This window comes from Nycticebus coucang, chromosome 3 (assembly GCF_027406575.1).
Source record: "Nycticebus coucang isolate mNycCou1 chromosome 3, mNycCou1.pri, whole genome shotgun sequence".
NCBI classification, from domain to species: domain Eukaryota; kingdom Metazoa; phylum Chordata; class Mammalia; order Primates; family Lorisidae; genus Nycticebus; species Nycticebus coucang.
In genome coordinates, this window is record NC_069782.1 from 63,204,280 (window position 1) to 63,229,813 (window position 25,534).

Here is a 25,534-nt window from a genome sequence, read left to right on the forward strand (position 1 = left end):
TTAAGTTTGAAAATTACTAGTTTGCAAGCTCAAACACTAATGTGACCATTTTATGAAGGTTGAAGTGGATTTATGCAGGCAGTTCTATACTATACATAGAAATACAATTCTTTTTACATTTTAGGACCAATGCAAAATAAAAATGTAATGGAATCAGACTGAATTAAAGTAAGGCTGTATATTGAAAGTCATTATAAAAGTTTTGCTTTCTTCAAGTGTTATTTATCTTAAATTATCATTAAGTATTTGGAAAATAATTTTTGAACATAAAATCAGCATAACTTCTTTTGACTTCTCAATAATCTTGATACTAGAAGCAATAAAATAACCATTATTAAATATGTTGTAATATTAAAGATGTGAAGGTTCTTCCAAAATTTCTAAGGCTTTTCTAATTAATAGTTAACTCTTGTAGTAGATATTATTGCATCCTAAACACAAGTTTCTATGTTTTTCCCCCCTCACTGTTGACTTCAGCATAAGTCTTTTTGCAATCACTTACTTTTATTGCTATAGTTTATTTCCTAAAGATGCCAAAGGAGACAAGATTTTTCTTTATTTATTTTAAGTATTTGAAACCTTTAACTTTTCTTTATATTTTGCAGTAAGGTGGGATTGTGTGAAAGTGTGGACAGTTTTTATCCATTTTTGGTTAGAATTCATTATTTCTTAGAGGAAAGTGGCTTGGAAATATTAGTATAATATTTGAATTTTTAAAAATATCAAACACATCTGCCCAGTTTATTTTTTGTCTATGTTATCAGGATATGTTTAATTATCCTGTAGTTAGACAAAGGAGAGGGAGAGCTCAGAGGTTACTAAAGGTCAAGCATTACATACTTTGCTCTTGGAGGCAGCTGTATCTTGCTTTGATTTTTATGTACATTATCATAGGGTATCTACCCATCTAACTACAGTTCAGGATCCCCAATGCCCAGGAAATTGGAAAGTAAATGTTTGTATTTGGTTTGAGAGGTTCTTCATAATGGATTCTTCATTATAAAAATGTGTCTACCTCATCTACATAATGTGATAACCTTTTTATCCTTTCTGGTATATTTCCAACTGTCCTGTTTTTTTGTTTGTTTTTGCTTTTCACTTCTCTGCAGGTTTAGTTCCCCAAACATAGGAATTCAAAGACCTATGAATTTTTTCCTTCAGTCTTAAATGTGTTTGGAAAACGTTTAAACCTAGGGGGGAAAGTACCCTGGTGGAGATTATTTTTGTAGTTCTCAATGTTTTAGGGTTTGTCAGTTTTTAAAGCCTCAAAATTATGTTTGAAAAAAATATAGTGAAATCCCATTTTATTATAATCAGGCCTATTTTCTAAGTATGTGCCTAACTTTTAAAAGAAGAAATAATTAGCCATATAGTATTTCAGTACAGATTACTGAATGAATGAGCAAATGAATAGCTAGTGATCCAAATAAGTATACAGTAGTTAGTGATCCAAATAAGTATACAGTAGTATATAAATATTTAAGGAGCTTGGTATTAATTTAGATGCTCTGAGTTGGATCCCCAAAACGTTTAGAATTGCGACTATGATTTCTTAAACACATAGCATGTTCAAAGATATATAAATATTTGGAGTCTGAGTATTTTGCTTTTGAGGAGAGTAATCTATGAAATGAAAAGAATGATTTTTTTTTCTTTTCTGGAAGTATTTCACATTTGTGATTGTTGGTGGCATTTAAAACTATGCAAAATAATTATTTTAAGTATCTGTAAGAATTGGCAGTTAAAATGGATTTTGATGATTTATGCACTATAGTGTGCAGCTTACTGTGTTACTCTTCGGGCCATTTAATAAGTTCAACAATGTGAAAAACAGTTCTTGGCTATAAGTAAATGCCTGATTTGAGTTTTTAAAGCTCTGCAGTAAGAGTATGATCATGTTTTCACAATCCTATGTAACAAAATAGAAAATTAAGCATTTTTGTTATTGTTTTCAAGATTTAAGATAGATTGAGGGAGGAAAGAACTGGAGCCAGTTATACCTTCTTGTACATAAATGGAAACAATGTTTAGATGTCAAGATGGAAGCCATCTGTTTACAATTAACTTTATTTCTTGGTCTTTTACAAAATGATTTTGTATTAATCACTTTTTCTAGTTCAAGGAATTTCAGTTGCAGGTACAAACCATTGATTTAAAAAATTGCATTTCTATTCTTTTAGTACCATTGAAAAATAAATGCTTGCCATCAACAAGTTGCTATCACTGGGAAGAAGGCAACTTGAAGTCTTTACTGGATAAATAGCCTTTATTCCCAAGAGTAACTTTTCTTCATTGTCTATATATTATATCACAGGTTCTATTTGCACTGTTTGCAATACAGAGCAAAAATCTTGTGGCATAGGAGTAGAGGAGTGTTAGTAGCTCCCTTTTTCTGTCTGTTCTGTTACTGCTTTATTGGACTGATCTACACTCATAAATATGGGATCATCACCTAACCATAAGTTATGAATGTGTCACCTTTTGCTTGGTTATTTCAACCACGCTGCTATATATAATCAGGTGTGGCACAGTTTGTGTAGTTTGGTTCTAAGGGTGAGTGGATAGAAATCATTGCACTGTGCTGTTAACTGTCTGCTTGCTGTTACCTACTTTTTACAGGCATAATAATAAAAGCTAGACTATTTCATTGGGGGGGAAGAGACTTGTTTAATGTAATTTAAAGACTTTTCCAATAGAAAATGAAACATTATTGAAAATTATATCTATTTTTTAGCTTTCAGCAATTGATGGTGCTTTCTTGTGGTGTCTGCTGGAAGTCTACTGCCATTATAGGGAACCTTGCTTGTTAGCTTCTCTAGATCTCTATTCTAAACAATCTGTTAGTGATGATAAATTCTGTAGGAGGGTCTATTCTGAGCCGTTAACTTCCTGTAAGGGAAATTTGGGTGGGTTGCCAGAAGTACCACTGAAGCAGGGTGGGCTGTGGGTGGAGGGTTGGGTATTTGTCTTGAGAATTAAAAACTACAGAACACTTTTGTATACAACTGATTTTTAAAAAAATAAACACATTTTTAAAGATGTTGAAAAAAAAAAAAGAAAGATAAATCACATCTATAGCCCAGGATGAAGGAGGGAAGAGGACAGGGATGGGACGGAAGGGGGGGGGTATTGATGGAGAAAGGTTTATTTGTGGGACCACACCTATGGTGCATATTGCAATGGTACATGTCAAATCTATTAAGCATAGAGTATAAATGTCTTAACACAATAATTAAGTAAATGAGGTGAGGGCTATATTAAGTAGTTTAATGTAAGCATTCCAAATTGTATATAAAATCAGCACATTGTACCTCATAAACACATTAATATATGCATGATGCATGTGTTTATGACTTTAATAAAAAATTGATGGAGAAATCAAATCATTTGCAGATACATAAGCATTGAGGTATTTCATCACAACACGACCAGCCCTACAGGAAATACTTAGACCTATTCTCAATACTGAACACCATGATGAACCACCACCAAAGTAAACATCTGGAAGCCAAAGGCCAGAACTAAGCTTCACAATGGCCCAAAGGATTAAACTACACAATAAACTACCTCACAATAAAAAGAATAGAATTCTACCATGATTATTGATAATTTCAATAAATATCAATGGATTGAATTCCCCAGTAAAGAGGCACAGGCTAGGTGATTGGATGAAAAAACACAAGCCTCCAGGAGACACACCTAGCCCTGAAGGAGAAATCAAGACTCAGGGTTAAGGAATGGAAAACAGTGTATCAAATGAATAGAAATGAGGGGTTGCAATCTTATTCTCAGATACAATCAGAGTAAAAGCAAGTTTATTTAAGAAGGACAAAGATGGACACTTCATACTGGTGAAAGGAACAATACAACAAGAAGAAATCTCAATTTTAAACATTTATGCACCTAACTTAAATGCTCCCAGATTTACGAAACAGACCTTGAGGGGTCTGAGCAATAGATATCCCATAACACCTTCATAGTTGGGGATGTCATCCCTCTGAGCAAATTGGACAGATGCTCTGAACTGAAACTAAGCAAGGACACAAAGAACTTAAATGTGACCCTAGATCAAATTGGATTAATAGTCATTTACAGAACACATCATTCCAAAGTAAAATAATATACTTTTTTCTCCTGCTTTTTTCTGGTTACCATTTGCCTGAAATATGGATGACCATCCTTTCACCCTGAGTCTGTATTTGTCTTTTAAGTTAAGATATGACTCTTGTATGCAACAAATGTCTGGCCTGAGGAAAAAATAAAATAAAATAATATACTTTTTTCTCATAAGCTCATGGCACATACTCCAAAATAGATGGCATGTTAGTATAAAAATCAAAACTCAGCAAAATTAAAGGAATAGAAATTATACCATGTCTCTTCTCAGGCCACAAGGCCATAATGGTCAGAATACTAGACCATCTTTACATAGCTCTTATAATATAAAATCAATTTAAATTCATTTCGTGTCTTTAGCCAAATGATTAAATATGTTTATTTTGCTATAAAAAATGACCTTCAGAAAATCTTTGACTCTATCACCCATTAACCATCAAGAAGCTAGTCAAGAGATGCTCAATAGTCCCAATACTCCAATTCTTTTCAGGTATGAGCCTGGGCTTTGGAATTCAACATATTTGGAAAGGATCCCAATAATGGAACAGATGAACTCTTTTCTCCTGCTTAGCTATAGCCAAAAGCTAAAATTATATAAATTATTATCACCCAAACCTTAACAAATTATGATGCTGAAAACCACAACAAAACAAACAACTGCACTCCTTCCCAAATTTCAGATTTCTCATTCTCTAATATTTGTATACATTCCTCTCAAATTAAAGCTTACACTATATTCATGACATAAATGCCATTACATTAGAGTTATAGTCTTATACATGAATTCCCCAATCATTTTCAAGAAGAAATATACAGTTTCTTAGGCAGGTATCTGGATTTTGTGTAAATTTTTCCAACTTTACTCTCAATGGAGGCCTGTCTTAACTTCTGCATTGTTATCAATGTTATGGAACATTTTTCACACAATGTAAATATTGATATGTTTATTGATTTTCCATTTGTTATTTCTGTTCTTTATTCTTTCTCCTCTTTTCCTGTCTCCACTGAGAAATATTAAACTCTTTATGATTATATTTAATCTTCATTATCTGCTTTTTAACTATTAGTCTTTATGTTTTGGTGACTGTTAACGAGTCTATATATACCTTTTTCACTTGTCACAGGCTACATTCAAAGATGATACCATCAGTCATATTCAAAGAAGCACACATTATATTTCCATTTCATATCTGTTGTCCTTCCTCCTATTGATGTCATAAACTTTGATTCTGTAGATATAACCAATACCATATTTCTATTATTTTATATTTAAACAATAATTTACCTTTTTAAGAGTTAAAAAATGAAAAGATAGAAAAACTATCTTTTATATTCATTTGCTTAGCCACTATTTCCGATACTTTTCATTTCTACAAGTATGTGTAGAGCCAAATTTCTTTTCGGTTAACAGAATCAGGTGTACCCGCCCAAATACATCTGCCCCGCCCAGGAAGGGTCAGGTTCATGTCCCTTTGAGAAAATAGGAATCCCACCAACTGCTGCCCTCCCTGACCCTTTAAATCCCCATCTGCCATAACTCACGTGTGGAATTCCTTTCTTGATTTTACCCTACCTGCATCCAGGTGGAAATAAATACCACATTATCTCTACAGAACAGGGATTCTATTTTCCTTTTTTTGTGTGCCTTGTAATGATCTTTCATCCTTGGGTCCAAAATCTTTTGTATTGTGCCATGACTCTCAGGGGAGAAGCCCCTTTGGGGGGCTAAAAATATACCCCACTAGGCCTAACCAAATGAACACTTATTCCCGTGAGGCAAAGAAAAGCGGTACACTCTCTGACCTTGCCTAATATTCATACATTTAATACTGAGGTGAGCCCTCATTGAAAACCTTTTCTGGGGCAGCACCTGTGGCTCATTGGAGTAGGGCGCTGGCCCCACATGCCAGAGGTGGTGGGTTCAAACCCAGCCCCCACCAAAAACTACAAATAAAATAAAATAAAAAATAAAGGCAGCAGAATAAAACATCGCACACAAAAAAAAGAAAGAAAAAGAAAACCTTTTCTGCACTTCTTTCATCTTCCTGTTCCTACTCTACCTCCTCCTCTCCCCACCCTCTCTTTCTGCACTTTTAAATGTTGGTATATGGTCTCTGGGTTCCTTTTATCCTCCTGACTGGTGGTTGCATGGAGTGGCCAGGTCCTCTCTGACCCCAGTCTTGCCCCTCTGCTGTCCTAATTGTGGGCCCAGACACCTGCAGCTTGAATGGTGTCAGAGGCCAGGCCCTCTTTTGACCAAAGTCATATGTGGAGAGTCCAGGTAATCTCCCCATGCCAGCCTCATCAGTCCATTGCCCTACTGTGGGGCTGGACCATTGTTGGTCATTCAATAAAACAGGTTCACTCATCTAGAATCTTCCCAGATGTCTAGATCACTTTTTGGCTGACAGCCACACACAGAGGCAGAGTCCTTTCTGGCTGCAGTATCAGTTATTTTTGTTTCTCCTTTACCCCCTTGAAAATTCTCTTTATATCTTAGCTTTAATATCATTTACTTTCTACCATAGTGAAAACTATGGGCACCACTCAGTCATGAATTCCCCCTTCTTCACCTCTAAGTTTTCCTATAATTCACCTCGAGCCTCTACATTTCCAGCCTGACCTCAAACCAAAACCTCTCATTTTTTTCTGTAATACTGCTTGGCCTACGTACAAACTTCACAGTGGCTTGCATTGGCCTGAACACAGCATCTTTGATCTCTCAATTCTCACTGATCTCAATAATTACTGTCAAAAATTGGGTAAATGATCAGAGATTCCCTACATCTAGGCATTTCTCTTACTCCTAAATATTCCTTTTCTGCTTTCATCTTGCAAACCCCCTCAGATTCTCCTAGTGTGTGTAACACCAGCTTCCCCAGATCCATCAGAATTTCCATTGCCTATTCCTACCCTGGCAAACATCTCCTCCCCTTCTTCCCTTCCACAGCCCCTCCTGCTCCTCTCCAACCCCCCTCTTACAATCCCTCCATTTTCCTAACCAGAACACCTGGAAAATTCCTCTGTGTAGGATACCTCTCCTCCGTCTATAACCTCCCATCATTCACCCATTCTCATTGCCCTCCAACCCCCACATTCTTCCCTTAAACAATACCCATACCCCCTCTCTCCACTGCCCCTCAACCATCCCCCACTGTATGTGGTAGAAAAAATGGCAGAATTCTCCCAGGGTCCTTAGACCCCCTGGTGACATCTCAAAGATTTGGCCTTCAATGTGTGGGAGAACCTCTCAGAGCTCTGAATATCAATTTGCACCATTAGGTAAAACCTGGCTACTTCTTGAAACTCAGAGGGACATTAAAACAAAAAACTCAAAGTGTTCCTCAGGATTGTCCTTTAAGTGCAGCAGACCAGGCTAACTGGCAAAGCAGTCGGCCCATGAAGATCTTCACTGGAAGTCTGACTGCCTAGGTTTTTTCCCTAAGATCTAGTTTCTTAGTCACTCCCAAGACCTAATGCCTGACCTGAGCCTCGCTGCAAAAGACTGACAACCCTTGGAAAGTCAGGATGCCCCCTGGATGCCATCCTGCACAAATAAACTCTGGATATTTTTCCTAATGGAGGGTAAGCCAATTTTTTTTCTGATAAGCATGAGAGCAACTTCTTCGACACTACCACCTTATAAAAGTTCTCTAAAAACAGGCAGAGAGAGGTGGAGCATGATGGCGGATGGGATGGTCGTGTAACCCACCTCTCCCAAATCATCAAGTGAGAGGGCGGGGGCTCTGGATCTTTTCCCGGCGTGGATTACTGGTGTGGACAGACAGCTGAAGATGCATAGCAAATTGGCGGATTGCTGTATATGAGGTGTAATTTAAAACCATGGACTCTGCTGTAGAGGGTTTCCCTGCCTGGCCATGGTGGCCAGCAGCTTGCCCCTCCCTCATGGAGGACAGCAGTTCGCAATTCCTGGCAAAACCCAATTGATAAAAATTTATTCCTGAGCGGAGTTTGGCGACCAGAAAGGGGTGCCTCTCAGAGCCACAGGGGGCTAAGCATCCCGATGGAAATAAAAAGGAAGGGATCCCGCCCAGGAAACAGACATTTTGAATTGTCAGAAATGGCGGACATCTTCTCCCAGAACAACAGGAGTGATTAAAAAGACCAGACCATTCCTGGTGGGGACTGTTGGTGTGGACTGGAAGTTCAGGCTATGCAGTGAACTGGAGGGTGGCTGGACTCAAAAGGGAGACTCTGAGACACAAAAACTGAGGAAAAGGTCTCTGTGCACCGGCAGGGGTGGGAGACAGTGGCAGCCAGCCCCTCCCACACAGCCAATTGCGTTGCCAGTTTGCAGGAGAATGTGGGAGCAGAGAGGAAATATTTGTGAAGCATGGACTCCTGCACCGAGTTGGATAGGAGTGCTGTCTGGAACAGAGCAGCAGAGGTTGGACAACAATTAAGAAATAAACTTTTATAGGGTGGCGCCTGTGGCTCAGTGAGTAGGGCGCCAGCCCCATATACCGAGGGTAGAGGGTTCAAACCCGGCCTCGGCCAAAACTGCAACCAAAAAATAGCCGGGCGTTGTGGCGGGCGCCTGTAGTCCCAGCTGCTCGGGAGGCTGAGGCAAGAGAATCGCTTAAGCCCAAGAGCTGGAGGTTGCTGTGAGCTGTGTGAGGCCACGGCACTCTACCGAGGGCAGTACAGTGAGACTCTGTCTCTACAAAAAAAAAAAAAAAAAAAAGAAAGAAACTTTTATAGATACTCCAAAATGGCCATAGGCCAGGTAGGGTTGTTACCATGGTAACAATGTAAACTGTGAATCAGGTATAAGCCTGGGAACCACACACAGCACCACCTGGTGTCCAGAAAATGTATTGCATTATAAATATATTCCTACGAAAGTTGACCCCTACATCATACATATAGAAGTATATTTCTATATATATACAAGAATAATATTTCTGTGGTTGGTGACTTTTTTCTCTATTTTTTTTCATAATTTTCTTGCAGGAGATATTGTTATTTTTATGTTTATTTTTTCTATTTTTAATTTTTTATTTCTTCTTTTTTAACTTTTTTATGAACACCACTTTTTTTCCCTTCTCTCTTCCTCGTCTTCCCTTCTTATGCTTTCTGAGAGTGCTTACATCAGATTGTTAGAGAGTTTTTTGTTTGTTTGTTTGTTTGTTTGTTCGTTTTTGTTTGTTCCTTTTTTTCAATTATTTTACAATTATCATTATTTTTATTGTAGTTGTTTTTTTTGTTGTCTGTATGTCTATGCGTTTCTGATTGTGCATCTGTGGGTTTGTGTTTCTGGTAGCCTTTTTATCAGTTTATTTGCTCATTTGATCTCAATGTGTTTGGTGTTTTGCTAAATCCTCAGGTTGACTATTGTTCCTAACTCCAATTTTCACATTCAACAAGAACAAGGGGGAACAGGAGATGACAGCTGATTGGAGCCAGCTCTCAATAGAAGCTCCACTCCAGAGACCAAAATAACAATCAGAAAGAACGCAACAAAGCCAAAGGAGGGGAGCCGAGATGAGAGATGAGATAGATAATTGCTTGTCTTCCCTGCTGAGGCAAGCCTCGACTCCAAAGAAATTATTTTCAGGTACAGATCTCATCCCAAAGAGGTTGTGTGGCCATTCCCTACCTGAAAAGAGTTGCTTGCTTACTGTGGGATCTCTACTGGTGAGCAATAAACTGAGGCTGTCCTTCCTCACTCCACTGAATGGAATTTCTGGAAGTTGGGACTCCTTCTCAAGAGAGCCCTTGCTGTGATTCTAGGAATTCCCTTGTCTGGCAGGAAATTTGAACAAATATTTTCCTTGCCACCTTGATCCTTTAGTCTACCCACCCCACCCCACCCAGTCTGGCAGTCTAGAAGTCCAACTCCTCCAGAATCCAGAATGTCTGCATTTCTTGGCTAGGATCAGGCATTGCATAGATGGTGGCAGTACAGCTGTGCTGTACCTGTAAATCCAGTAACTGAAAAGAATGACATAGAGGGAAAGGTGACTGACCTGGCTGAAAGAAATAGTATCTCAGCAGCAGACAGAGGCTTGGGCTCCTGCACTGCGAGTGGAGGCTCAGAAACTGCTGAGGTGCACAAACCCAAGAGGAGACACCTCCCACCCAACTTCAGCATTAGTAGAGTGATCCTGCTGGTGTCTAACTCAGGAGAGTCATCTCCCCAACTCTGTGGCCTGCCAGAGGGAACCAGACCTTACCCTATAGGGATTCCAGAGATCCAGAACAGTGGCAACAAAGGCGCAGAGGCTCAGGGAGAAATTCTATTGCTGTCTGGATATCCTCAGGTTTGGAATAAGCTCAGGTGCAACTTCTTCACCTGCCATTGAGCACCTGAGGCAGGCAGAACTCAGCTTCCCCTGCTGGATGGTGGTAGACTGTGGTAACCACAAGAAGGAGGCAACGACCTCACTTTGACTCTGGCCGGCACATAGCCTGGGCACATTTGATTATTGGACAGAACAGGGCAATAGAGACTGGGTTAACAGAGACTGCCAGTGGGAATACTAGAGACTGGGGTGACCAAAGTCCAGTGGTGAAGGATGACCAAGGTGGGTAAGATGCATCAAACACCTGGCTTTAGACCTCCTTCTGGACAGGCCTCTCTGACCCCTCAGAGCACCAGAGGTGCTCAAATCACACTTGAGCTGCCAAAAGACCCCTAACATCTAGTTGCTGGAGTCCTCTTGAACTCTCCAGCTAAAGAGTGGGGGCTGTCTGTGACAGTTGGTCTGGAACTCTTAAACTGGACAAATTACCCAAGGACCCTCCAAGGTGGGACCCTGGTTTTAATGTAGTGAGAAGGATTGTCCTCTTCCAGATATTACCAGTGTCCTAGTTGCTGGTATTTCATCAAAGCTGAGATTGCAACCCAGAGTTACTGATTCACTAGGATTGGACAGAGATCAGATGAATACAAGACAGAGCCAACTACCCCCACTACACCAAGCAGGCCTCTAAAGTCACAGACTGTAGTACTGTACCAGTCTTTTGCAAAATTGTACAGGAAAAGCTGCAGTCACCAGTCCCAGTTCCCAGGTGAATGGTGGCTGGTCAACCACAAACATAGAAGTTTCCAGTCCAATATCAACTTACCTGCTCATCTAGCTAAACACTCAAAAACAATCATGGGGCGGAATCAGCAGAAAAAATCTGGCAATATGAATAAACAGAACAGTTCAACTCCCCCAAGTAATGACAAAACAGCAAATACAGAGGATCCCATTTAAAAACAGATAGCTGAGGGCTTCCAGGATCTGGCGCAGCCTTTGTCTCTTGTGCGGGGCACGGAACTGGGGTCCCTTCATGGCTTTTCTGTCTCTGGGAAGTCCTCGGTGTCTCCTCTGCACCTTCTCTCACTCTATGACTTGCAGGTACTGAGACACCCACGGGGAGTACAGCGAGTTACTCTGAAAATCTCAGAAATGGTCCTGCCTATGGGTGTGGTGGTAGCAGATGAAAGGATTGTGCCGATGCCTTGAAATTCATATTCTCAAGATGCAGTTATGATTTGTCTGGATAATGTCACCTGACAAGGAATCTTAGAGAATCAAGAGAAAGAAGAAGAAATGGCAGGTTCTTCTCAGGGATTGTTGACATTCAGGGATGTGGCCATAGAATTCTCTCTGGAGTAGTGGGCATGCCTGGATCCTGCTCAGCGGAGTTTGTACAGGGATGCAATGTCAGAGAACTACAGAAACCTCGTCTCTGTGGGTCTTGCTGCCTCTAAGATGGACCTGAATTCCTGTCTAGAGCAAAAGCAAGAGCCCTGCAATGTGAAGAAACATGAGGCAGTAGCCAAACACCCAGATATATTTTCTCATTTATCACAAGCCCTTTGGACAGAGAAGTACATAAAAGCTCCATTCCAAAAAATGCTGTTGGGAAGATTTGCATGTTTTGGTCTTGAAAATTTACACTTAAGGACAGACTGGGATTGTGTAGGTGACTTTGAAGAGAAGAATGCATTTTATGATGGACATAAAAAATATAAGACATTATGTAATAACAATATCATTCATAGTGAAGATGAAGAACACAAAATGTTTTGGAAAAAAACTCCATTTATGTCACGTACTTTTGCTGAACCAAAAGTTCCTATAAGTAAATATCAGCATCAATTTTTAGAGCACAACATTTATCTGAAAGGAAATTCTGAATATCTAAATAGGGACTTGGTCCATGTTCCAAATAATTATTTGGAAAATTTACAATATAGTATTGGATTAAATGTACATGCAAACATTCCTGAAGATCTAAGATTTGAAAATGAAGGAAAGATTTCTAAATGTGATCAGTTTGATGCATCACTTTTTAAAAGTTTATTATTCTTCCATAATAACACAGCACCTTTTTCTGCAAACGTCTACAACATTGATCAGTGTGGGAAAGTCTTCACCCATTCATCATTACTTAATCAATATCAGGGAATAGATAATTCAGGACAAAATCAGACTTATAATAAAACTTTGATATTCTTTAGCCAGGGCTCCACTATAAATAATTACCAAAATATTTGCATTGAAGACAGAAATGATCAATACCATAAATCTGAGAAAGTCTTTAATGAAGTCTCTAGTTCTAGAAAAGATAAGAAAACTCATTTTCCAGAGAACAATTACAAATGTAAAAAATGTAAGAAAGTCTTTTATCAATATTCAAAGTTTATTGTCCATCAGAGTATCCACATTCCAAAGAAGTCTTACAAATGTAACAAATACTTAGAAGCTTTAACCCAGTCTTCAGAACATTCCCAGGATGTAGGAATCCATTTTGGAGAAAATTCATACAGATGCCATAAGTCTGAGGAAGACATTAGTCAATAATCAAGTCTAAGAAATCATAATATTATCCACACTAAAGAGAAACGCTGCAAAGATAAAGAAAGTGACAAACCCTTTAACAATATTTCACGGGTTATACAACATCAAAGAATTTACTGGAGAAAAATTTTACAAATGTAATACATGTAGCAAAACTTTTACTCGTTCCTCAAGTCTTACTATGCACCAAAGAATTCATACTGGGGAAAAATTTTACAAATGCAATATGTGTAGCTGATCTTTTACTCATTCCTCAACTCTTATTGTGCACCAGAGAATTCATACAGGAGAAAAATTTTACAAATGTAATACCTGTAGCAAATCTTTTACTCATTCTTCAACTCTTATTGTGCACCAGAGAATTCATACAGGAGAAAAAGTTTACAAATGTAGTACATGTAGGAAATCCTTTACTCATTCCTCAAGTCTCATTGTGCATCGCAGAATTCATACTGGAGAGAAACCCTACAAAAGCAAAGAATGTGATAAAGCCTTTAAAAGTAGTTCACAGCTTACTCAGCACCAGAGAACTCATACTGGAGAAAAACTTTACACATGTAAAATATGTAGCAAATCCTTTAATCATTCTTCACATCTTATCGTGCATCAGAGTATTCATTCTGGAGAAAAACCATACAAATGTAAAAAGTGTGGTTTGTCTTTTGTCTGCTCATCAACACTTAGACGACATGACAAGATTCATACTGGGGAGAAACCATATAAATGTGATGAATGTGGGAAAGCCTTCAATCAATGCTCATGCCTTACTATACATAAGAGAATTCACACTGGAGAGAAACCCTACACGTGTAAAGAATGTGGCAAAGCCTTTAAAACTAGATCAGAACTTACTCAGCATCAGAGAATTCATACTGGAGAAAAACTTTACAAATGTAAAACATGTAGTAAATCTTTCACTCGTTCTTCATATCTTATTTTACATCAGACAGTTCATACTGGAGAGAGACCCCACAAATGTAAAGAATGTGACAAATCCTTTAACTACAGTTCACTTCTTACTCAACACCAGAAAAGTCACTCGGGAGAAAAAGTTTACCAGTGTAATACATGTGGCAAATCTTTTACTTATTCCTCAAGTCTTGCTGTGCATCAAAGAATTCATACTGGAGAGAAACTCTACAAATGTGAAGTATGTGGCAAAGCTTTTAACTCTAGTGCACATCTTACTCGACATCAGAAAATTCATACTGGGGAAAAATTTTACAGATGTAATGCATGTAGCAAATCTTTTAGTTATTCTTCAAGTCTTATTGTTCATCAGCGAATTCATACTGGTGAGAAACCTTACAAATGTGAAGAATGTGGTAAAACCTTTAATCAGTGCTCAAATCTTACTAAACATAAGACAATGCATACTGGAGAGAAACACTACAGATATAATGAATGTGGCAAAGCCTTTACCTCTAGTTCACATCTCATTAAGCATCAGAGAATTCATACTTAAGAAAAACACTTCAAATATTTTGAATGTCACAAGGCCTTTAACTGTAGTACAAATCTTACTCAGCATCAGAAAAACTACAGGTGCAATAATTCAGATGATATGTTTATCTAAAATAAACAACATAGAAATCTCCTGAAAATCATCGGGAAAGAAAATTTAATGATGTATTAAATGAAAAAATTTAATTAAAATGCAAGTTTAATTGCATCAGGAGATTCATGGGAAAAAGTCTAAAGCACAAACCCAAATTTGTACCTAAACAATATTTGTGTGTGTGTGGAGAATAATCCAGATCCAAAGCAATTTCTTCATATGCTTCAAAGAAGTTAACAACATTGATATTTGGAAAGGCACAGTTGTTCAATACTTTTATTTGTATTGACAGTATTCTAGTTGTTTACAAGGAGGTATTAATGCAATTCGAATCTTTTTTTTTTTTTTTGCAGTTTTTGGTTGGGGCTGGGTTTGAACCCACCACCTCCAGTATATGGGGCCAGCACCTTTTTTTCTTTCTTTGTTTTTTTTTTTTTTTTTTTATGAGACAGAGTCTCACTTTGTCACCCTTTGTGGAGTGTCATGGTGTCATAGCTCACAGCAACCTCAAACTCTGGGGCTTAAGCAATTCTCTTGCCTCAGCCTCCCAGGGAGCTGGGACTATAGGCATCCATCCCAAAACCCAGCTGTGTAATTCAACTCTTAATTCAGTTGATACTATGCCTTAATTTCTAGTGTTTAAATGGAAATATTTGTTCTTTGCATCAGAACTGTTAGACACCATTCTATACTAGGTGAATATTATTAATGCCAATTTTTTCATAGATGCATTATTACATATGAAAAACACTTGAAGAAAATTTAAAGATAGATGCAGTTGGTATTTGACTTGTACAGCATTCATGCATGTAAGCACATGCTGTGTGCTGTGAACATTATTCTGAATTTAAGTGATGGGAGCAATCTGAATTTTCTAAATCAATCATTTTTCCAAGTGGTTTTTTAGTTGATAAAATTGTCCAGTTAGTCAAAATACAGTGGTATCTTCATGGTAGAATGAAGTGGAAGTCTTGAGTATTATTTGGTGTGATAGAAGACATAGTAGAAATATTTCATATTATTTAATGTGGTAGAAATAAATACGTCTTCACAGATTTCATCGAAAAGTGGAGATTACTCCTGTCTTGAAGATTGTGAATATATTTAAAATATTGTTCACTAAATAAACAGCCTCACTCTTTTAACATGGAGAAATCACTTGTCATAAGAAAAATAATGCTTCTGGTGTTCTTGCAACTGTATTTTAACCAGAGATCATATGTAGTAGATTTACAGATACTTTCTGGGTGGCGCCTGTGTCTCAAGGAGTAGGGCGCTGGTCCCATATGCCAGAGGTGGCGGGTTCAAACCCAGCCCTGGCCAAAAAAAAAAAAAAAACAGATACTTTCTAAGACTGTGTTTGAACATAATATGTTTTTATCAATGTAACGACATAATTTTAAAACTTCAACACTAATGTGTAATAAATTGACTTTTATCCTGTTAAAAAAAAAAAACAGATAGCTGAGATGTCTGAAATTGAATTTAGAATTTGGACTGCAAACAAGATCAACAGAATGGAAGTAAAATGGAGGTAGAAATTGTATGATTAATTCAGAAGATGTCTCAAGAATTCAATGAATTCAAACACAAAATCCCCAAAGATTTAGACACATTGATGCCACGGACCACCCTGTCGGTGGGCTCCAGTCCAAGGGAAAGCAGGGAGAAGGAACGAGGAAAGTTGAGAGGTCGGCGCAGGAATGACAGTCTGGCACACTACGGGTTAAAGTATGCAGCTGCAAATTTTACTGAGAGTATATGTTGGTATTTATACATTTTCTTTCCAAGGTTCAAACAATGCAATCTTCATTTTGCTTATGCTTGTAAATTATCTTTGTGTCTGCATATGCAGTTTATCATGCATTACATGTTTTCAAGGTTTTGCTCTCCGGAGGGAGGTGGTTTATCAGTAACACCTGCTTACTCCCTCTTCAGGAATGTCAAGGCTTACAATTTTTCTCAGTTCTGTAACTTTTTTCAGTTTCTTATGATCTTATTTTTAAAACAGCTTGATATATTCCTTTATGTATAATGCTTGACTACTTCTATATATATTTTCTATATATTTTTACTCCTATTAGTAACTATACTTTGATTCATAATTGATTGTCAAACATTAAAATTCCCTATTGATTTGTATTACATATGAAAATTAGTGAAGCAAGATGTTTTTCTAAGTAAAGTTTTACTGCAGGTGGTGATGGTGCATGTCGTGATGGAACATCTTGTTTGCTGTGCCTGCATTGTCTCATTTCACTGACATTTATGGTGGGAAAGTTCTGTTGTGCAGGTTTTCTTGGAGCCATTGAGTCTGGCACAGTCACACTTTTTGTGCTGTTTCTGGATCAACTATCATTGTGTTCATTCTTATTGCTTACTTATCAGGACAAACAGACATTCAGCTTAACATACACGTACACTGTAACAGAAAGCCATACCCTTAGGTTAATGCGATAGAAAACAGCATGCTGGGCAACATCTCTGTTGCTGCGCACACTGGGGGTGCTGGGGGCTTCGCTCTGGGGAGCACAGACCACCTTTCCGTCGCTTTACAACGCGGACAGCGCCACCTCGCTGCGGCTTGGTGCCGAGGGTGCGGCATATCCCCCTTTTTTGTTTTTGAAACGCATTTCAAAGAGTTCTTGGCGTATGGCATTGACGGAAGAAAACAGACATCGAATGAGACAAGGTAACAGTAACACAACACAGAATATCAGGCAAGCAATAATAGCTATGAACACAATATACTGGACCCAGGTTAATGGATTCAGAGCCTTAAAATTATTATTAAGGGACCGAGCCAGAGCATCAAGAGATGTGACAGGTAAATGAGCTTGACTTATAGCTGTAATGTCCTTTTGCAAATTATGTAAGTCATGTGTTATGTCATTATCTTTCCAAACTCCTTGAAGATGTGCCTGTACTTTGGACCATGATTCTGAGAGGTTGTATGGTAAAGGAGTTACACAAATGGCTTGAAAAGCAGAATGGCATTTAGTTTGTAGCTTCTGTTGTATAAATTTTATGTCTTGTCCTAATGCTAAAACTACTTCTTCTAATACATTGAGTTTGGCTTCCAATTTATTATCAATGCTGGCTTGTGTAAGTAAGGCTAATGTTATGTTATTGCTTAAAGTGTTGACAAAGTGTGCTGTATGTACTTGTTGTACTAAGGCTGTAGTAGCTATAGCAAAAGTAGTGACTATAGAAATTAAAGTTGCAATGCTTAAAATTAAAGCTGCCACAAATCTCTTAGGCCTAATTAATTCATTAAGTGTTTCTAACACTTGTAATGCTGTATTATTATACCATGGATCGTCTTGCAGATCTACAGGTAACATTACATATGAAGGTTTTTTTTACAATTAACATAACATTTACGTGTTTATCATGTTGCATATCAAAGGACGCAATACAATTAGTTATTTTTACAAGTTAAAAGATTTTAAAGGAAATACATAGTCAACTGGATCACATGTAAATTCTTTCACAAATTCTCTTTTATGAGTTTCATTTAACCTGCACAGATCATCTACAAACATTCTAAACTTTCTTGAACTTTTGCTCTGCCTTTTACTTTCTTACATAACTATTCTGTTTCAGGACAAAATTTATCACACAAGATTCTTTCTTTACACAATGTCATTCTCCTTTCTGTTTAATTTCTCTTACTCTCAAAAACTCACTTTCCACCAAACAGGATCCCAGTTTACCATGAAGTCACTTATTCACTCAGCTAAACTGATAATTAGAAGGTTTAAAAGGCAAGAATCTTATTCGTTGACAAAGATTCAGTTTGTAAAAATATTTTTCTTATTTATACAAATTACTACTGGCAAAGGGCCAATAATAAAGGTTCTAAACCTCACCCTTGGGATTCCGTCAGTGCTGCTGTCTGGGGGCTGTAACACTTGGGAGGCAGGCCCGCCCCACGAAGGGCAGGGGGGCCCCCAGCTTCCTTCCCCGCTGGGCCTTTTCAGCCGTCTTGGAGCCAGTGGAAATGCGCCCGGTGGTTTTGTTCGCTATCGGCGAGTGTACTTTCATTTTCTCCAAGCGGCCGGTGAGATCTTGCAGCAGCCGCTGGCGCCTCCTTCTGCGTTGTTTTTTCCGAATCTGAGTTAACTACTCCTGGAATAACTTCAAAGTTTTTAGTATAATTTGAACTTCTACTAATTATAATTCCAACCGTTCCAGGCAAAAGTTGCCTTTTCATTGCAGTGGGGATTAAAGTAACACCGTCCCATTTGGATAATAAGACATTCTTTTCACTTGCTAAATTTAAACCTGCACTTCCAGGAGTGCCCCGTGACAGATCATGAATAGTAAATTTAGGTGCCTGAGGATTTAAAGTGGATGGTTGCTGCATGCCCTGCAGTGCGGCACGATCTCCCTTGGGGTCAGGGCTGGGAGAACGCCCCCTCTCTAGTTTTTTGATTTTCTCATTTCTTGTTCCTCAGGATCTGAGTCACCCTTGTCATTATTCAAGGGGGTTCTATCCTTATGAAATTTTGATTTACATTTATTTTTCCAATGTCGCCCCTTTTTATAACGGGGGCATAAGCCGGGTGGGTCTCCCCTCGGCTTATTGGCAGTGGACCGCTTACAGTCCTTCTGCATATGTTCTGGCTTGCCACAATTGTAGCAAGTGTTAGTAGGAGCTCTTGGCTCCTTACCTCCTTTATTGAAGGTATTTTTAACATAGGCACTGAATTTCTGTCCTTGCATTGCTGCAGCATAGGCCATACCTTGGACTATCGCTGGTGAGGCATCCATGCATGCTTCTAACTGTTTGAGCAACAGTGATGTGCCCTCAGACGGGGGGAGCATTCTGTTAATGGCTTCTTCCAGCCTTGAAATAAAGTCTTGGTACGGCTCCTCCGTACCTTGCTTAATAAGAAAATGTATAAGCTCCTCCAACCGTTTGAGGGACACATTGAACCCGTTCTTTGCCAACAAACGCTGCAACATAGTACTCAAGATTTTTTCTTCCTTAGTTAATGCGTGCCCCATGAATTCTGTGATTACTTACACTTAACCGGTCAGCCTTTACCGGCGGGACTGCAGCTCCCTGGTAAGAGCCGCCCTCAACCTTGAAAAAGAAAGAAAAGGAGAGAAGATTACCTCTCCTTCAGGTCCCTGTTCGAGGCGCCACCTGCCACGGACCACCCTGTCGGTGGGCTCCAGTCCGAGGGAAAGCAGGGAGAAGGAACGAGGAAAGTTGAGAGGTCGGCGCAGGAATGACAGTCTGGCACACTACGGGTTAAAGTATGCAGCTGCAAATTTTACTGAGAGTATATGTTGGTATTTATACATTTTCTTTCCAAGGTTCAAACAATGCAATCTTCATTTTGCTTATGCTTGTAAATTATCTTTGTGTCTGCATATGCGGTTTATCATGCATTACATGTTTTCAAGGTTTTGCTCTCCGGAGGGAGGTGGTTTATCAGTAACACCTGCTTACTCCCTCTTCAGGAATGTCAAGGCTTACAATTTTTCTCAGTTCTGTAACTTTTTTCAGTTTCTTATGATCTTATTTTTAAAACAGCTTGATATATTCCTTTATGTATAATGCTTGACTACTTCTATATATATTTTCTATATATTTTTACTCCTATTAGTAACTATACTTTGATTCATAATTGATTGTCAAACATTAAAATTCCCTATTGATTTGTATTACATATGAAAATTAGTGAAGCAAGATGTTTTTCTAAGTAAAGTTTTACTGCAGGTGGTGATGGTGCATGTCGTGATGGAACATCTTGTTTGCTGTGCCTGCATTGTCTCATTTCACTGACATTTATGGTGGGAAAGTTCTGTTGTGCAGGTTTTCTTGGAGCCATTGAGTCTGGCACAGTCACACTTTTTGTGCTGTTTCTGGATCAACTATCATTGTGTTCATTCTTATTGCTTACTTATCAGGACAAACAGACATTCAGCTTAACATACACGTACACTGTAACAGAAAGCCATACCCTTAGGTTAATGCGATAGAAAACAGCATGCTGGGCAACATCTCTGTTGCTGCGCACACTGGGGGTGCTGGGGGCTTCGCTCCGGGGAGCACAGACCACCTTTCCGTCGCTTTACAACGCGGACAGCGCCACCTCGCTGCGGCTTGGTGCCGAGGGTGCGGCACATTGAGAAAAGAAGTTCAGCCTTACATGATATGAGAAATACAGTAGAATCCCTCAGTAACAGAATGGAACAGGCAGAAGAAAGGATTTCCGACATCAAAGACAAAGCTTTTGAATGATCCCAAATGTTCAAAGAGGAAAAGAAATGGAGAGCAAAAACAGATAATTCTCTCAGAGAGCTCTAGCATAATTCGAAGAAAACCAATATTCACTTTATAGGGATCCCTGAAGGTGACAAAGTAGCTTCATAAGGCACAGAGACACTTCTTCATGAGATTATGAAAGAGAACTTTCCAGACATGCCACGACATGCTGAAATCCAGACAGCAGATAGCTTCAGAATACCAGCAAGTCTCAACCTAAACAAGACATCCCCCAGGCACATTATAATTAACTTCACTGAAGTTAATATGAAGGAGAAAATCCTGAATGCAGCCAGACATAAAAAAACCATAACCTACAAGGGAAAGAATATTAGAAAGACTGCAGATCTTTCTAATTAAAAATTTCAAGCTAGAAGAAGGTGGTCATCGACTTTTAATCTCCTAAAACACAATATGTTTCAAACCAGGATCCTGTATCCAGCTAAACTGAGTTTCATTTACGATGGAGAAATTAAATACTTTAATGACATTCATATGTGGAAGAAATTTGCCATAACTAAACCAGCTCTCCATGATATCCTCAGACTTATCCTCCATAATGACCAGTGCAACTCTCCACCACAAAAGGAAACTCACTCTGAAACTTTTGATCAAATTCCGAATTCCACATTGGTGAAAGGATTAAAAATGTCCACTGGTCTTTTGAAAAACTTGATACCCAAAATTATACCAGGCCTATCCATATTCTCAATAAATGTTAATAGATTGAATTGTCCTGTAAAGAGGCACATGCTGGCTGACTGGATACAAAAACTAAACTCAGGCCAGATATCTGCAGCATAAAAGAATCTCATCTTACCTTAAAAGATAAATATAGATTCAGGGTGAAGAGATGGTCTTCTATTTTCCAGGCAAATGGAAAACAGAAAAAAGGAGGTGTTGCAATTTTATTTGCAGATACAATAGGCTTTAAACCAACAAAATTAAGGAAAGATAAGGAGGGTCACTACATATTTGTTAAGGGCAAGACTCAATATGATGAGATTTCAATTATTAATATTTATTCCCCCAACCAAAATGCACCTCAATTTATAAGAGAAACTCTAACAGACATGAGCAACTTAATTTCCTCCAGCTCCATACTCGTCAGAGATTTTCACACCCCATTAGTGGTGTTAAATAAATCCCCCAAGAAGAAGCTAAGCAAAGAAATTTTATATTTAAACTTAACCTCCAACAACTGGATTTAACTGACATTTACAGAACATTTCATCCTAACAAAACTGACTACACATTCTTCTCATCAGCTCATGGAACATACTCCAAATCCATCACATCTGAGGTCGCAAACCTAACCTCAGCAAATTTAAAAAAAATAGAAATTATTCCTTGCATCGTCTCAGACCATCATGGAATGAAAGTGGAACTCAATAACAACAAGAAACTGCATACTCATACAAAAACATGTAAATGAAATAACCTCATGCTGAATGATAGCTGGGTCATACATGAGATTAAGAAGGAAATAAACAAATTTTTGGAAAAAACGACAATGAAGACACTAATTATCAGAACCTCTGGGATACCACAAAGGCAGTCCTTAAAGGGAAATTTATAGCACTGCAAGCCTTCCTCAATAGAACAGAAAGAGAGGAAGTTAACAACTTAATGGGACATCTCAAGGAACTGGAAAAGAAAGAACATTCCAATCCCAAAACCAGCAGAAGAAAAGAAATAACCAAAATTAGAGCAGAATGAAATGAAATTGAAAACAAAAAAATTATACAACAGATCAATAAATCAAAAAGTTGTTTTTTTGAAAAGGTCAATAAAATACATAAATATTTAGCTAGCCTAACCATTAAAAAAGAGTAAAGTCTCTAATTTCATCAATCAGAAATGGTAAAGACGAAATAACAACAAACTCCTCAGAAATTCAACAAATCCTTAATGAATACTACAAGAAACTTTATCCTCAGAAATAAGAAAATCTGAAGGAAATTAACCATTACTTGGAAGCATGCCACCTCCCAAGACTTACCAGAATGAGGTGGAAATGTTGAACTGGCCTATATCAAGTTGTGAAATAGCATCAACTATACAAAATATCCCTAAAAAGAAGATCCCAGGACCAGATGACTTCATATCAGAATTCTACCAAACCTTTAGAGAGGAACCAATCCCTATATTACTCAAAGTTCTCCAAAATATAGAAAAAGAAGGAAGATAACCCAACACATTCTATGAAGCTAACATCACCTTGATCCCCAAACTAGGAAAAGACCCAACAAGAAAAGAAAATTATAGACCAATATCTCTAATGAATATTGATGCAAAAATATTCAACAAGATCCTAGCAAACAGAATCCAGCAACACATCAAACAAATTAGACACCATAACCAAGTGGGTTTTATCCCAGGGTCTCAAGGCTGGTTCAATATATGTAAATCTATTAATATAATTCATCACATAAATAAATTAAAGACATAGACCATATGATTCATTTAATTTATGCAGAAAACGTTTTCAATAATATCCAACATCCCTTCACGATCAGAACACTCAAGAAAATGGGTATAGAAGGGACATTTCCTAAACTAATAGAGACCATCTACAAAAAACTTAAAGCCAATATTGTATTCAATGAGTTAAATTGAAACCATTTCCACTTAGATCAGGAACCAGGCAAAGTTGCCCAATGTCTCCACTGCTCTTTAATATTATAATGGAAGTTTCAGCCATCACAATTAGAGAAGAAAAGGCAATCAAGGGTATCCATATAGGGACAGAAGAGCCAAACTTTCTTTTTTCTTTTCTTTCCTTTTTTAATTTTTATTTTTTTATTAAGTCTGTTGTACATAGATCATAATACATTTATGCCCATTTCATTGTGTTGACTATTTCTACAAATTGGAGTGCTTACATCATACTAATCAGTGTAGTATGACTAAGGGAGAAGATCTTTGCAGGATATGTCTCTGACAAAGGTTTAATAACCAGAATCCACAGTGAACTCAAACATATTAGCAAGAAAAGAACAAGTGATCCCATCTCAGGCTGGGCAAGGGACTTAAAGAGAAACTTCTCTGAAAAAGACAGGAGCATGGCCTACAGACACATGAAAAAATGCTCATAATCCTTAACCATCAGATAAATGCAAATCAAAACTACTTTGAGATATCATCTAACTCCACTATGATTAGCCCACATCACAAAATCCCAAAACCAGAGATGTTGGCGCAGATGTGGAGAAAAGGGAACACTTCTGCACTGCTGGTGGGAATGCAAACTAATACGGTCCTTTTGGAAAGATGTTTGGAGAATACTTAGAGATCTAAAAATAGACCTGCCATTCTATCCTATAATTCCTCTACTAGGTATATATCGAGAAGACAAAAAATCGCACTATAACAAAGATATTTGTACCACAATGTTTATTGCAGCCCAATTCATAATTACTAAGTCATGGAAAAAACCCAAGTGCCCATCAACTCGTGAATAGATTCATAAATAGTGGTATATGTACACCATGGAATATTATCCAGCTGTGAAGGAATATGGAGACTATACCTCCTTCATGTTTACAGGATGGAGCTGGAAAATATACTTCTTAGCAAGGTATTCAAAAAAATGGAAGAAAAAGTACCCAATGTATTCAGGCCTAATATGAAACTAATTTATAGCTTTCTTTCGAAGGCTATAACCCAATCTCAGTACAAGAATATGCGGAAGGGGGCAAGGAAGGGGAATGGAGGGGGAAGTAGGGTGGAGGGAAGGTCATTGGTGTGTCTATACTAGGGTGCATCTTGGAAGGGTGCAGCTGAAGTTTACTAAGTGTAGAGCATAAGGATTTGAACACAAAAATTACAAAAATGACATGAAGGCTATGTTAACCAGTTCGGTGAAAATATTTCAGACAGTATATGGAACCAGCATATTGTACCTCATGATTGCATTATTGTACACACCTATGATTTAATAAAAAAGGAAAATAAATAAATAAATAAAAATAAAAACAGGCAGAGATCTCAGTAATGGGTATTGCAACATTCCCCTACTAGGTAGAAATGTCCTCTCAGGATTACTAGTGGTCCTGACAACTCCTGGTTATTGTATGTGATAGAGCCACTAATTATGTAATAATTTTTCTCATTCTCAGTTCTGGACCAGTAACCCTTTGCCTCATCTCTGCATATATTAACTAGTCACCCCAAAACAACTCCTCATATTCTCACCCTACTGGATACAAACCACATCAGACTGAAAAAGCCTCAAACTGTAAATGCCACTCCCTCTCCCTTTCCCATTCCCCACCTGCTCCCATTCTCTTTACAGGCAGCCCACACAGTCCCTTTCCCTGCAGAAAGCAGTCAAAACGACACCACACCCATCACCCTGCCTCCTTATAATAAATGAAAAAGGCTGGTATGATAGAACCGGGTGTACCCGCCCAAATAGACCTGCCCCCTAACCCCATGAAAGATCAGGTTTATGACCTTCCCAGGAAGGGTCAGACTCATGTCCCTCCTGGAAATAGGAATCCCACCAATTTCTGCTCTACCCAACCATTTAAATCCCCATCCACTATAATCCACATGTGGAATTCCTTTCTTGATTTCATTCCACCCGCATCCAGGTGGAAATAAAGACCACATTATTTTTACAGAATGGGGATTCCTTTTCCTTTTGTTTTGCACCTTGTACTAATCTTTCATCCTTGGGGCCAGAATCTTTCACTGGTATCCAGTCTTTCTAAGCTCCTTTAATATTTCTTATAATGTGGGACCATCAACCAT

The 25,534-nt window shown here is 38.2% G+C and overlaps 1 protein-coding gene across 1 annotated transcript; it reads left to right on the plus strand.

Moving 5' to 3' along the window:
- Positions 1-13,176: 13,176 nt before the first annotated feature.
- LOC128580981 (zinc finger protein ZFP2-like) lies at positions 13,177-14,400 on the plus strand (the record flags this gene model as incomplete). Its single annotated transcript, XM_053583437.1, has 2 exons — positions 13,177-14,072; positions 14,163-14,400. Coding segments are annotated over 2 exons (1,134 nt in total), but the record flags the coding sequence as incomplete, so codon positions are not given.
- Between the last annotated feature and the right edge of the window lie 11,134 nt (positions 14,401-25,534).